The sequence below is a fragment of the Anolis carolinensis genome, chromosome 1, assembly GCF_035594765.1.
Source record: "Anolis carolinensis isolate JA03-04 chromosome 1, rAnoCar3.1.pri, whole genome shotgun sequence".
NCBI classification, from domain to species: domain Eukaryota; kingdom Metazoa; phylum Chordata; class Lepidosauria; order Squamata; family Dactyloidae; genus Anolis; species Anolis carolinensis.
Window position 1 is genome coordinate 290,062,931 of NC_085841.1, and position 14,247 is coordinate 290,077,177.

At 41.4% G+C, this 14,247-nt stretch overlaps 1 protein-coding gene across 2 annotated transcripts; it reads right to left on the reverse strand.

Annotated features, from left to right (window-relative positions):
- Positions 1 to 222: 222 nt before the first annotated feature.
- On the reverse strand, positions 223 to 13,807 carry fgf3 (fibroblast growth factor 3). 2 transcript variants are annotated; one of them, XM_062967823.1, is made up of 4 exons: positions 13,017 to 13,807; positions 6,405 to 6,508; positions 5,366 to 5,426; positions 1,213 to 1,383 (listed from the first exon to the last, which is right to left on the reverse strand). In XM_062967823.1, the coding sequence occupies exons 1-4, from the start codon at positions 13,309 to 13,311 to the stop codon at positions 1,361 to 1,363; spliced, it is 483 nt and encodes a 160-aa protein (XP_062823893.1). In that variant the 5' UTR covers positions 13,312 to 13,807; the 3' UTR covers positions 1,213 to 1,360. The 2 variants fall into 2 exon arrangements, with proteins under 2 accessions (XP_062823892.1, XP_062823893.1); XM_062967822.1 differs by lacking the exon at positions 5,366 to 5,426 and having other exon boundaries at positions 223 to 1,383; positions 13,017 to 13,768.
- Positions 13,808 to 14,247: the final 440 nt, after the last annotated feature.

A 14,247-nucleotide genomic window follows, 5' to 3' on the forward strand; every position in this document is an offset into this window, starting at 1 on the left:
CCAGCAAATACCAAAGACCCACTGTATAAAACACACACATATATGCATTTTCTCATTTTCTCTGCACTTTCAATGCTATCTTGGATACTGTTCTGGAAGACTGGGATGACCTTCTGGAGTAGTACGGTAAAGGCTGAAGAAAATATAGAAAATCATATCGTGGACACAGAAAATCAGAAATTATAGTTTTGTACCCTTTAGCCAATGGAGAGTAAGCATTGCCAAGTTCTCCTGAAGCCTTTATTTACACAACCGGGTTTTCTTTAAAAAAAAATCTTGATGGCAATTCATGAAGAAAAACATATTTTTGATCAACTAATAATAAGCCTAGCAGCATGTATCTCTCCTGAAATGCACAAATTACTTTTCTCATCAACATTAAAGTTAAATGAAAGATAATGAGCATTGGCTGATACTTATTTGTTCTTAAAACAGAAGTCAAAATAAGTTAAATAAAAGTTTACAGAATAAATCAGGTTTTAAATCTCTTCAGTTAGCTATAACTTAGAGATCAAGTATAGCATTTTGTTATGAATATGTCTGAAGGCTACAACCTCTAATGATTAATCAGATTGAGTAATTTACTCAGACAAGGGGATGTTAATTCTAAAGTAGTGCCTGCTTTGACACACATGTGCACCATCTTCAAAACTACTGTTTTGCCATGGAGAAATTAAGGCAAAAATAATTTATTATCACTTAATTCATTAACTGACTGAGAACTGGAAAAGACTGCATTAAAAACACTCCCAAGATGCTTAAAGAGAGATCTCACTGAAGAAGATGACAAAGAATTCCAAAAGTCATCATTTTATCCATCTAATTTACATGTATACATGCTTCAATTTATTTTTTAAGTTCTTAGCAATGGCTATAATTCTAAAAAATCTATTAAGAAGGATGTCTAGTGAGGCATCCAGTAATATATACACACACTGTGTCATTTATCAACATTGGTCACACAATTGTATTTGTACTTATTTAGTAGCACTTTGAATACTGGCTTAGTCTTCAATCTCCAGTCTATCCATCCCATGGACAGAGTGTCCACTAGTGTCCTCTTCTTCTTCTCTGGTTCTTACTAGGAGGCTTTAGCAGGCCCTCTCGGTACTTAGTACTTGAATGGAACAGTCGGACCATATCATGGTCTTTATTATCCAGCACCCGAGGCAAAAATAGGGAGGATTTCTGGGTCCTACGGGTTTTGAAACTCCTTCTAGGTCGTCCTTTTCCATTGATAGAGACATACCAGAGTCTCTCAGCACTAGCTTTGCGTTTGCTGCTGGCTCCACTGGGCACAGTCCGGTACAAGCGGGATGCATAGGTATTGTAGCCTAGCTCATGAATCCTTTCCACAAACTCACACTCGGCATTGTAGGTCTCCTGCAAAGTAAGGATGATAAAACCATCACTTCCAGCAAAACCTGCAACTAGGACACTCAAAGACATTTGCAATGAACATTTCATGAATGCAAAAGGACATTTTGGGAAAGTTACTTTTTTGGATTATATTGCTCCAAATCTCTTAGTGCAGAGGTTCTCAACCTGGGATCCCCAAATGTTTTTGGCCTACAATTTCCAGAAATCCCAGCCAGTTTACCAGCTGTTAGGATTTTCGGGAGTTGAAGGCCAAAAACATCTGGGAACCCCAGGTTAACAACCACATGGCTAGTAGCCATGCTGGCTGGAAGATTTTGAAAGTTTTTGTTTAACAAAGTAACTTTTCCAAGTGCTGCACAGCAGAAGAGCCACTGTGCCAAAAGCACCCTTCATATAGTTTACAAGGTTATTCCTGAAGTTCTCTTGGCGACAAATATATGCTGAATGGTATGTGTAACAACAATGCAACACTAATATACCAACTGGAAAAGACTCAGCATCTGTTGGATGGAAGATTAGGCTCTTCAGTTCAGACTATATACCTGTTTTAAACATAATAGCATAACCATAAATTTCCTTTTCTAAGCCAAATATTTAAAGTTTCATATTTACACATTCTGTGCCAAGCAGAGCTGTGTTTTTGTATGACAGTAAAAATGACCAACTGCCACATAGAATCTGTAGCTCAGCAGTCAAAGATGTGTGAGATCCCTGGAGCTGGTAAACAGGGGGAAATTAATAGCTGGCCAAATGAAAATGAAAACACACATTTCATTTTTATAGCATTGCCATCTTATGAGTGGGAAGCACAAAAATAACCATCTTGTCACAAAGAGGTGTATTAATAACTCAGGAATCAATGTTCTGATTTCTATAGAGTTCAAACTAAGCATTTTCTTATAGAGTTAAGTGCACCAACACACTTTTGCATCACTATGAAATTAGTGGATACCTGTGTGCAAAATTATTTTAAAACACTTTAAGGGCTATTCTCTAATTTTAAGGAAGACAGGTAATCCTGGACTAAAATGACACATTTTATTTTGTGTAAAGATTCTGCATTGGTGTGTTTCTCATCTGACCACACTAATGACATATGCATTTACTACATTTACTTTAAGATAACAAACCAAATTAAAATAAAATATAAAATGGCTGGATACTGAAAACAATCCAGATAATTATAGCCACTTTTGTTCCATCAAATCAGTGCCAGTACAATTTAAGCATTTCAGTAGAATGGGTCCAGTTTCATATGGATACATTCCATCTTCTATTTCACAGCCCTTCACACTTTTCACTCATGGAGCTCAGAGTCCCTATTACATTACGATTGAGAACATGACTGCTATTAATCTGGCATGATGTGATCAAAGAAAGACTTTAAGAATTCTCAATTAGCCCAGCAGAGGGAGTCCATAGGTCCATTCTCCACCATGTTGATTATGGTACAGATAAATCTCAATTGGGACCTAGCTATGGCCATTGACCACAGTACAACTCTGTATCCAGGGCTTCACATGGATATTAGCAAACCCTATTGAAAATAAGAACCCGTGTTCCCTGAATACCATGGAGTTGCACTAGACAAGCTAGGAAATGCCTAAAGGGGCCATATTTTATTAGATATGGATAAATGAAACCGCAGGCATCATTCCCGTGAATATGTGGGCATATTGTATAATAATTGTAAATAAAAAGTTGCACATTTTGTTACTGGGTAGGGGGAATATTGCACAAACAGAAAATACTAGCAAGAGATTTCAGTGAGGCTACTCAAAAATTTCATATAGAATGGTTCCTAGTAGTTAAATAATTTGCTGTGATATATGGAAGTAGGACCATAGATGCCTATCTGGACTGTATTGACTTGAGTAGGGATTTCTTTGAAAATGTATGCATTTTAACCAGGGCACTTTGCTACCTGGATATGAAAAACCAGCCTGGGGCCAATATACAATATGATATACAATAATATATAATATATTGTATATACATATAAACTTGATAATAATATTATGATGTAATACAATATAATACTAATAATGAAATAGAATAATATTAATTATATATTATATATTACATGTAATATTACTAATAATATTACAGTATAATGGTACAGTTCAATATAGCAAAATATAATGCTAATATTGTGCTATGCTAATAATATATTGTAAGTACATATAATTTGTAAGCCGCTCTGAGTCCCCTTCAGGGTGAGAAGGGTGGGATATAAATGTAGTAAACAAACAAATAAATATTTGAGTGTGTGTCCCTTCAAGTTGCCTGTTGACTTATGACAGTCTTTATAGGGGAAATAATTAGTATAGTCTACCCACAAGGAACCTGGGGGCTTGTTGAGGATATAGCCTTACTTCTGAACATCCTGTTCCTAGGTTATCTCCTTAGTAATCTGAAGAGATGAAAACAGTGAAATGTCAGGGAAGAGAAGTAGTGCAATTGCAGGGAAAGGTTTCGTGAATTGGACTGCAAAAAGGCTAGAGATAATATTATTGGTTACTCTGGGACAATTATTGCAAAGGAATATTACTTTGCCTGCCTTGTTACATCTGCTCAGACATAGTTGAGCACTGGGCTGACCTTAGGAGTCAGCGCACTGAAGCTCAACAAGGTGAGCTTGGTACCAGTTTTGTCAAGTTATATTATATTATAAGTTTTTGTCAGGTTATGCTATATTATAAGCTAGGTTAAAAATCAGCAAATAAGTGGCCAACATCTGGCAACACAATGCAAATCCCTATATACAATGTGCAATAAATTACTATGACCAATATGCATGGGCTATGAGCATTGGCTAATACTTGGATGGGAGACGTCCAACAAATCCCAGGTTCAGGAAGCTGTATTTCAGAGGAAGGAAATGGCAAATCACTTCTTGAATTTTCCTTTCGTTAGAAAACCCTATGAAATTCATGGAATGTCCTTTAAAACAACAGGTCGCATACAGTATATGCAGCTACATATATGCAGACATGTGACCACATGCGCAACCCTGCTTCTGCAACCTTAATCTGATTGGTCATTACACATTGGACAAAAGTACCCAACCATCTCTCTTTGGAAAGCCACCAATGAGATTCTGGTTTTTCATATCCCACAATAGGTTTAGACATCTATTGCAAGAGTGGAGACAATTTTTGTCTCCCCTCCCACCTCTACCTTGTAGGATTACACTAGTGTGCCACAGTGTATTTGTAGGATTACACTGGTGTGCCACATAGTTTCAATTTCAGCCACTCTTTGGGTTCTTTTTGTTTTTTGGGCTGCATGGTAGGCTTGGGAGTGCATTTTGAGCAGTTTTGAGCTCTTTGATAGAGGATGGGGGTGGGGGAAATGCCCCTGCTCTGGCAGATATCGGGTGCATCTACACTGTGAAATCAATGCAGTGTGACACCACTTCAATTGCCATGGCTCGTAGTATGGAATAATTCGAGTTTTAAATTTACAAGCTTCCTCTGTCAAAGAGTGATGCTGGTGTCTCACCAAACTACCAGTATTCAGTAGCATTGAGCCTTAGCAACTAAAGTGGTATTAAATTCCATTTATTCTGCAGTGTAGATGCACCCATCATTAGAATAAACTTCCCAGGGAGTAAAAAAAATACAGCAGCTGACAGCATAGAAAAGCTCTCTCTGCTTATTATTATTTCTATGAGGTGGCCTAGGACCCTTCTCCAAATCTACTCTGGATTGCTGGGGAGATCCTTGGGCACTGATTCTGGGAAGAAAGAAAGGCATCAGCACAGGGGACAAAAAGAGAAAGTCTCAGTGCCTAATGAAGATTCACCAATCACTCTGAACTCTATGAGTCCCCTCTATGGTTTGAATTTGACTTCTGGCAATGAAACAGCAACAGCTTTAGGCAGCTAATCTGTCAGTTATATCATTTTATTGTTAAGACTGCACCAATCTCAAATGCCAGTCCTGAGAGGAGTGATTATATATCATAAACTCTCTCAACCCACCTTGGCCAATGCCTGATTGCAAGAATCCACCTGGGAAGCTCATGTGCTCCACTCTGAGTTTCTTGGAGAGGGAAGGATGAAATCAAAATAGAACATAGTGAAATGAAATGAAAGCCACCAGCCATGAACCACATGGTTTAAATCTCAGAAGGAGAATGGATTTTTTTTCTTGTTGCTACATATGAAAACTCCTGCTCTCTCCCATGGTTTTGCCTGCTACTAACATGGAAGCATTTATTTATTTATTTATTTCATATATCTATCTCACCTCTTCAATGGACTTAAATAATGAATATTAGACACCCCCCCCCAATTCAACTTTCAATTGCATTAGCAAAACAGTATCTCTCCAATATGTAGTGCCTGAATTTGGAACATAGTAATTGTATCATGCATATCATGAAGTACAAAAGTATAAAATCATTTATTAAAAAATAACCTGGAAAAAACCTGATTCAATTTATCTCATTCTTTCAGTGAGTTAGTAGCTTTGATGCTGTACCTCTGGCATTGTATCTCAAATTACTTGACACACACTGAGAGCCCATTCATTCCCTTGTGCAAATGGAGCTCCTATTGACATCCCTGGGAGACTTTTCTTCTGAAAAGCTTCCTAATCATATGTCAATTGTAGACTTCCTTTACTGCTTTACGCTAATTCACCTGAAGAAGTGATTTACAACCTAAACTGATACAAATATAGGTTGTTGTAAATGCTCATCTTTGCCATGTGGCTCCTTGTCCTTTTTTTAATGTCTGCAAAGCAGATATTATTTGGTTTGCTTGATAAGCAGTGTACACAACAGAAAAAGCAAATGTGCTTAGCACTTGCCTTCATGTTCTAGTTAGAGGCCTCCAAATGTTGGCTGCCTAATCCCTCAAATAAAACCAAATGACCGATTTTTGTTCTCTATAAATGATTATTCTATGATTTCTGCCCTTTTGATTACAATAACCTTTAAATCCCCATTGAAAATGACTGGAGCTCCCATGGTGTATACCGTAGTTAAAATGCTTGTGTTTTTTAAATAGGACTTACTGAAGCATAAAGTCTGCCTCTTTTGTTCATGGCCAGGTATCTGCCGGAGAAGCAGCCTTTGATAGCCACAATCCCGACATCCACAGCTGTTATCTCTAGAATACCTAAAACAGAAATGTAAAGATACTTTTAGTTGACTCGTGTACATTTTACAATTATGAATAATATAATTCTTCATTCATACCTTCAGAGAATTTTTACATATTGGGCATTTTAGAGCAAACTCCTGCTGATTTCATCATTATCCAAATCCTGTGCTTTGGGTGTCCATTCAGAAACACACAGATTGCGTACAAGAATCATTACCCAGACTAGAGATGGATAAAAGCTCTACACATAGATCAGTGCAAAATTTGGGATGTCCTAACCCAATACATTCATAATCAGCATACCACTAGCAGATATCAGCACTTTAATTTTAACAGAAGATGAAAAAAAACATTATCATGATTATCAGCCATATCCAGCATGGAGTAAGAATATCAAACCTATATTTTTATTGGTTCTCAATCAAGCTGGTAATGTTCAATCATCAAAATGCTGTCCTCCTTCTGGAAAATACTGTGCTCCGCACCACAAAGTAATTGGCATGACTTGTTTATAAACTCACAACTAAATTCCAATTATCAAATATGACAATACGCAGGAGAGCAAGAGCATAAGAACTGTTTGAAGCAATCACTGAGTAGCAAATCCCCAGCTGTTTGATTAAGACTGAACTGCTTCAAGAGAGAAAGATCTGACATTGAACTAGAGGGTCACCTAATCCTATATGTCTATAAAAAGTTTAAATCCCTTTTAATGCCTTTCTTAAGGACACAAGAGTGCTTGACTTACTGAAACAAACCACAAAGCTGCCCATTTCTGGACAATACTCTTGCTAAGGTCTCCAGAGGACCAACTGGAGTAAGATGAGTGGATGTAGCATCGTAGAGCCACTATGGCAGCATGAAAAGAGTTTTGTCATTTACAAAGTCAGCATGGCCTTTGGGGGAAAGGACAATGTGGTTGTCTATGCTTGATTCAAAGAAAAGGAGTACTTCAGCCCTTCAAAGAGAATGTCTCATAGCCCAGGCAGGTGGGACAAGAAAAGCAAAGATATGCCTCTGAATTCTCTCTGAATACTGTTTCACATTTTGCACTCAGCAGCAACTGCAGGTTTGCCACAACTTGTATGCCTAAGGGTATACAAGAGGCAAGGCACTCATATGAGTGTGTGTGTGTGTGTGTGTGTGTGTGTGTGTGTGTGTGTATATATATATATATATATATATATATATATATAGAGAGAGAGAGAGAGAGAGAGAGAGGAATATATATACTTCTTTTCTCTTCAAGACTCACCATGAAGCACACTACAAAACAGTCATGTTTTCTGCACACATACACAAAATGTAAAAACATACATCAAAACAAAATTTCAGATATCCCTATAGGAAACGTAGTTAATGTATTACAGTTTTTAAAGTTTTCAAAGGTAGAGGGGAAAATGAGGTGGGAATGGAAACACTGGGACAAATCTCAGGTGTACACTATTTATAGATATAGATATAGGTTTAGATATAGTGTTAGAGGGAGATGTGCAGTGGAAATAAGAATAAAAATTTCAGGTATATATATGGGAGGGAGAAGGAGAAGGAGATTATATGTGTGTGTTATGTGGAAAGGTCTAGTGTGTGTTTTATGTGGAGTGGTGTTGCATCCAGTAAAATGAAACACCTGTGAGATGCTGTAGGAATGATTCATTCATTGAATCATGATTTGCACTTCTGATTATGAGAAGAGAAGTTTTAGATTTCATTACTATTGATACATTCCTAATTCATAAGTAAGTTATACATGTATGTAAATCTCCTGCATTGATACGGTTATGGAAGTACCCCACTACTGGAACACTACGTGGCATAACATCATGGATACACAAGCAAAACAATATACTGGCATATCCTGAGCCACTGGTTTATCTGAGGGGCTGGGAAGAGGTGGTAATGGGGGATCTCAGAAATGGCTGGGTTCTTATTTGAATCTGAGAATTCCTTTATCTTAGCTCTTGGTACCCAAGCTGCCAAACCACTGCACCAACAAAAGAGTCAAAACATAGAGAGTTGAGTCAATACATGAGGCCCAAAATGTTCTCCTTCCCACCCCATCTCAACACAGCACATGATCCTTACACATGTGAAGAGGACTCATATGCAGAAAGACGCAGCCAACTGCAACACTAATATCATTTTGAGTGGCTTCCCTTGACCCACACCTGAAATCCATGGGTTAAGTGTGGACATGTTAGCCAAGGAAGCCTACGACTGTAGACTTCATGGATTCGGGTTCTGCAAAAGTCCAGATATCTAGACATTGCAACATATAGTCATACTACACATAACATTTGGCCTCTTCTAGCAAGGAAAATATGTGAAGGAAAAAATATGAAAGAGCAACATTATACTGGTATAAATGAGCCACTAGCATGGTAGGACCATGGAAGTACCTACTGCATAACAACATATCTGAATGCTATCGTTTAACAATATTATATTTGTGATATTTGCTCAATGCAGTCAGTTTCGCACACTGAAGCTTTCACTGAGCATTTGTATGTGTGAACTCATCCTTGAAAGTCTAATGAAAGACACACACACACATATATTCAATCCCCCTTTCTCTCTTCTCTGTGATAGCAAAAGACATTCCATACATGATATCTCTTTCCTTGGAATTCAGAAAAAGTTTGATAGTCATGTGTCATCATGCTGTAGTTCAGATTTAGCTTCATTATGGACTGGAAGATTCCTTTTCAGCAATCTGATTTTTAGGATGATGGGTCCCTCTCTTTCCAAGAGACAACAACAATCAAACTGGAGTTATGATACTTGTATGTTATAGTTAGGTAAAGGTTTTCCCCTGGCATTAAGTCAAGTCGTGTCCAACTCTGGGGGTTGGTGCCGAAGAGCCGGCGTTGTGCGTAGACACCTCCAAGGTCATGTGGCCAGCATGACTGCATGGAGCACCATTACCTTCTTGTCAGAGTGGGACCTATTGATCTATTCACATTTGCATGTTTTCGAACTGTTAGGTTGGCAGAAGCTGGGGCTAACAGCGGGTGCTCACTCCACTCTCTGGATTCAAACTTGCGTCTTTTTGGTCCGCAAGTTCAGCAGCTCAGTGCTTTAACATGCTGTGCCACCAGGGGCTCCACACTTATATGTTATACATATTTGATATATGAACTGAAAGCATGTATTCATTCATTGGGGATCCTCTCACTCTCTAGCCTTGGAGGCAAGCACTGCTTGCTACATAATACATTCAAGAAAATGTGGTACTTTTCCCCCTTCCATAGCATCTTTATAAAGCTTTGTTAACCCCTCATTCAGTAAATATAACAGGGATCTGGGCATGCATATCTGTGAATATTTCATCTTAATCTTTTGAAGTAAAACTTGGCCCAAAACAAATTTTCAAAAGTACTCAAAATTCACTGCCAGTGAATGCATTCATTTAGGAGAGGTAGTAAGTAATGATACATACACATTAAATAATGCCATGGTTCTGTCCACATATGTGTACCATCCCTGAATGACATCTTTGTGAAAGGATGGCATTATTTAAAATATATAGGTAAACACACATACCTCTGTTAATTCTGTGATTCCATAAGATGGAGCTATGGCCATTAAAGTGATATGAAACTGCTATAATTGTACAGTGCGGATATATCTTGAATAATTTAATTAATAATTTACCCTATTTTCCCCACAAGACTGGGGACTCGATCTAATTTCATTGATCTGCAAATGGACTTATCTTGAGTTGGATCATGCGCTTTGTATACCACAGGGCACGATTTACAGCTGGATATGTAAACTCAATCCATTGAAAAGTTTTGTCTGAGGCATATGAACCCATTAAAATTTTTGTCCGTGATGTTGCTAACCATACATATATGCCATCTTTATCAAGGCATGAAGATGCACACCTGAATGAATTCACCTTCGTGTAAATGTTGTCCTTTTGCATAGACTTTCATTGGTCTTATCTCTCTTTGCTAGGTGCTATTTCCTTACTAATCTTGGCAGTCTATTAAGAAAAGCACAAGCAGGTGTCATTTCCTCTACCCTAAATACCTTCACTCCTTTAAACACAAATCAAACAAAGCTAACAGGAAGAAAAGAGGGAAGGAGAAACCAAACAAACCAGTTAAGTTGAACAGACAAGTGTGAAAATCATCTCCAAACGTTATTTACAACCAGCGGATTCAAAGACTAAAGAATCCTGTGAAGTCACACCTTTTAAGATGGATAAACCAAGTGACAGCCGCTGGGCTTGTCCATTTGCAAATTATGGCTTCTCTCAGTGATGCTCCAGCCCTCACAGGGAATGTATTCTCAGAGGGATGACAAGAGCATGTAAAAGAAAGGGATTTGAGCATAAGATTTCAAGCAGCCCTAACAAGAGAGACAGATCCTGGAGAAGAGAAGGTTTATGGAGCCAGTTTGTTTTCTGGGGCTCCAAAGACAAGAACATAGAGCAAGGACTTCAGAAAGAGATTCAACCTTAAACATTAAGAAAATATCCTGACTACACACTGCCTCAGAGCATGATGAAGCCCCCTCTCTGGAAGTTTTTTAAACAGATGCTGGATGTCCATCTACTGGGTTTACTTTGACTGTATGGCAGGGGGTTGGACCAGATGACCCTTATGGTTTCTTCCAACTCCATGATTCTATTGCAGAGGGGAAAAAACCTCCTGAGTTCTGTGCACTTCTTTTTTTCTTTTTCTTTTTTTTTTTTGGTAAGGAAAAAGAAAGCCATGAAAACAAAACATGTTTGCTGGCTTCCCTGTGCCCCTCGCTTTCTAGCTTTCTAGCCAACTGTGAAGAGAGAAGCTTGCTGGGGGGGGGGGGGGGCATGCTTAGAAGCTACTTTTCAAAACCCTTCATATGACTCCCCAAGGGGAAAAAAAAGAAAAATTTCAGTTTCAGAGTTGAAAGAATCCTAATACACACGTGAAGCTTGTTTGGCATCATGCCCACATTTTTATGTTAATGGGATTTTTTAATGTCTTCTGGTTTATTATTGGGGGAAGATGTTGAAGTATGGTCAGGATGGATAGGTTCCTAAAACAAAGATGCTCTTGTTGTGTGCATTTGAGTTGTTCCCAACTTATGGCAATTTTAAGGATGATTAAACTGAGCCTGTCCTACTTTGGCCATATCATGAAAAGACATGGCACTAATCCTTGGTAAGGAGAAGGCAATAGAAAAAGAGGAAGACCACCTTCCAGGTGGCGAGACTTAGTCAAGTGAGTGACAAGCCCTGAGTCTGCAAGACCTGTGCAGGGCTGAGGAGGACAAAGTGACTTGGATGGAGTGACCTTGTTGCAATTAACAACAAAGGCAAACCTATTATGGGATTTTCTTGGCAAGCTTTGTCCATTGTTTCCCAGTGATGTTGAGAGAATGTGACCTGCCCAAAGTCACCCTCTGGATTTCCATGGTCCTAGTCTCCTAGAGTCCTAGACAAACCACACCACATAGAGGGTTACTGCCAGACTGTCTGTCAATTAACTTCCAGCTATAGACAGATGTCTTGCAGAGTAAAGAGAGAAAACATTTTGCACCTGGTCCAATTTGTGGTTTGTCTTTACAATCCTGTTGTCAATGCATCCAAGGTGTAAGCCACCAGTGAGAAAGGCAGAATGTGTAAGAGTGTGTGTGTCTCGAAGGCTTTCATGGCCGGAATCACTGGGTTGCTGTGAGTTTTCCAGGCTTTATGGCCATGTTCCTAAAGCATTCTCTCCTGATGCTACACTCACACCTATGGCAGGCATCCTCAGAGGTTGTAAGGTCTGTTGGGAACTAGGCAAGTGGGGTTTATATATCTGTGGAATGTTCAGGATGGGAGAAAAGACTCTTATCTGTCTGAGGATGTTTCAGTTGGCCACCTTGATTAACACTGAATAGCCTGACAATTTCAAAGACTGGCTGTTTCCTGCCTGGGGGGATCCTTTGTTGGCCCTGTCTGGAATTCCCCTGTCTTCTGAATGTTGTTCTTTATTTACTGTCCTGATTTTAGAGTCACACATGCAAATACATACATATAAATCCCTTTCTCTCAAGGGTGATGATGATGTCACCATTCTAGGTACTTCTGGATTGCAGCTCTTGTCACAATTTCCTGGCCCCTGCCTTCTCCCAAGCAAGGCTGGAGTATGACACCCCTGGACTGTTTTAACATCCATGGGCTCTATTTGCAAACCAATCGTCTTAGAGTGGGCATGGGCAAACTTGGGCCCTCGAGGTGTTTTGGACTCCAACTCCCACCCTTCCTAACAGCCTCAGGCCCCTTCCTTTTCCCCCTCCGCCGCTTAAGGAAAAGGAAAGGGCCTGAGGCTGTTAGGAAGGGTGGGAGTTGGAGTCCAAAACACCTCGAGGGCCCAAGTTTGCCCATGCCTGTCTTACAAGCTCGCCCACGCGACCTCAATGGCTCCAGGAACCGACCGCTTGGACATCCCCATCCAGGGCATGGACTCCTTCCCGAAATGTTCCCCGCTGGGAAAGAAGACCTCCCCGTTGATTCCCCCATGGAGCGGGTGGTTCCCTGGCTACTCACTGAAGACGCTGTTCTTCTCGAGGGTGCCGTTGACGCGCCCGCTGGCGTGGATCTGGAGGTGGTACTTGGTGGCGCAGTAGAGCTTCCTCCGCCGCGGCGCCCCGCCGAGGTGCTCGTAGACCCCGCCGCGCCCGCCCGCATCCCGCCGCCCGCGCCCGGCGCCCCCCTCGGGCCCGGCCCCGCCCAGACGGGCGCACCCCCGAGAGGCCTCCCCGAGCCCGGCCGCGCCCGCAGGCCCCGGAAGGCTCGGCAGCAGGAGCAGGAGAAGCGGGAGCGCAAGCCCCGGGGTCAGCATCGTGGCATGACGGCCGCCTCCGCCCCATCAAAGGGCGCCCATCGGAGAGGGCCGTCGGGGCTGGGCTGCCCGTCCGCAGGATCTCCCCGCCCTCCTGCTCTTCCTCCCTCCCGTCGGTCTGCCCTAGCTCTCCTTCCAGGCGCAGGGGCTGAGCGCTCCCGTCTCAGGGCTCACCCAAAGCCCCACTGCATGCAGGACACACACAGAAAGACACACACAGAAAGACGGGGAGGTGGGAGGGAGGAAAGGGGGACGGGACGGCAGGGACCCCCCCAAACGGCCAAGGAAACGGCGGAGGAGCGCGGGGAGGGGCCGCCTTCCCTGACGCAGAGGGGGCACAGGCCGGAAAGAGGGTCCACGAAACAGAAAGAGAGGGAAGGGAGGGCGGGTCAAGAGTCGGGGGAGCCTCCCAGAATCCAGCAAAGGTGGCATCGCCTCCAGCCCACGCGAAGAAAGAGGGGGGGCAGGCATGTAGCGGGGGGGTGGTCCACGAGAAGGCCTTATATTTATTATTTAAACTGTTATGTTTATTCATATCATGATCTGATCACCATGCTCAATATATCCCACATGCATGGGGGTATTGGGATAACGATACAAAAGGTTTGCGAGGGTAGATCCTCTCTCACCCAGACTCAGCCCCCCCCAACCAAAATCCCAGCCCCTCCCGAATCAAAATCCTGGCTGCAGGCCTGGGGGGGGGGGGGGGGAGGAGAGACTGACAGACTGACAGACTGACTGGCTGACTGACAGGCCCTGGCCTTTTCGAACCTCACCTACTCACTTCTATTTCCCCCCAAACAGAGAGGGAAGACAGGCAGTTTGTTGTCGAAAGCTTTCATGGCCGGAATCACTGGGTTGCGGTGAGTTTTCCGGGCAGTGTGTGGCCATATTCCAGAAGCATTATCTCCTGACGTTTCGCCCACATCAATGGCA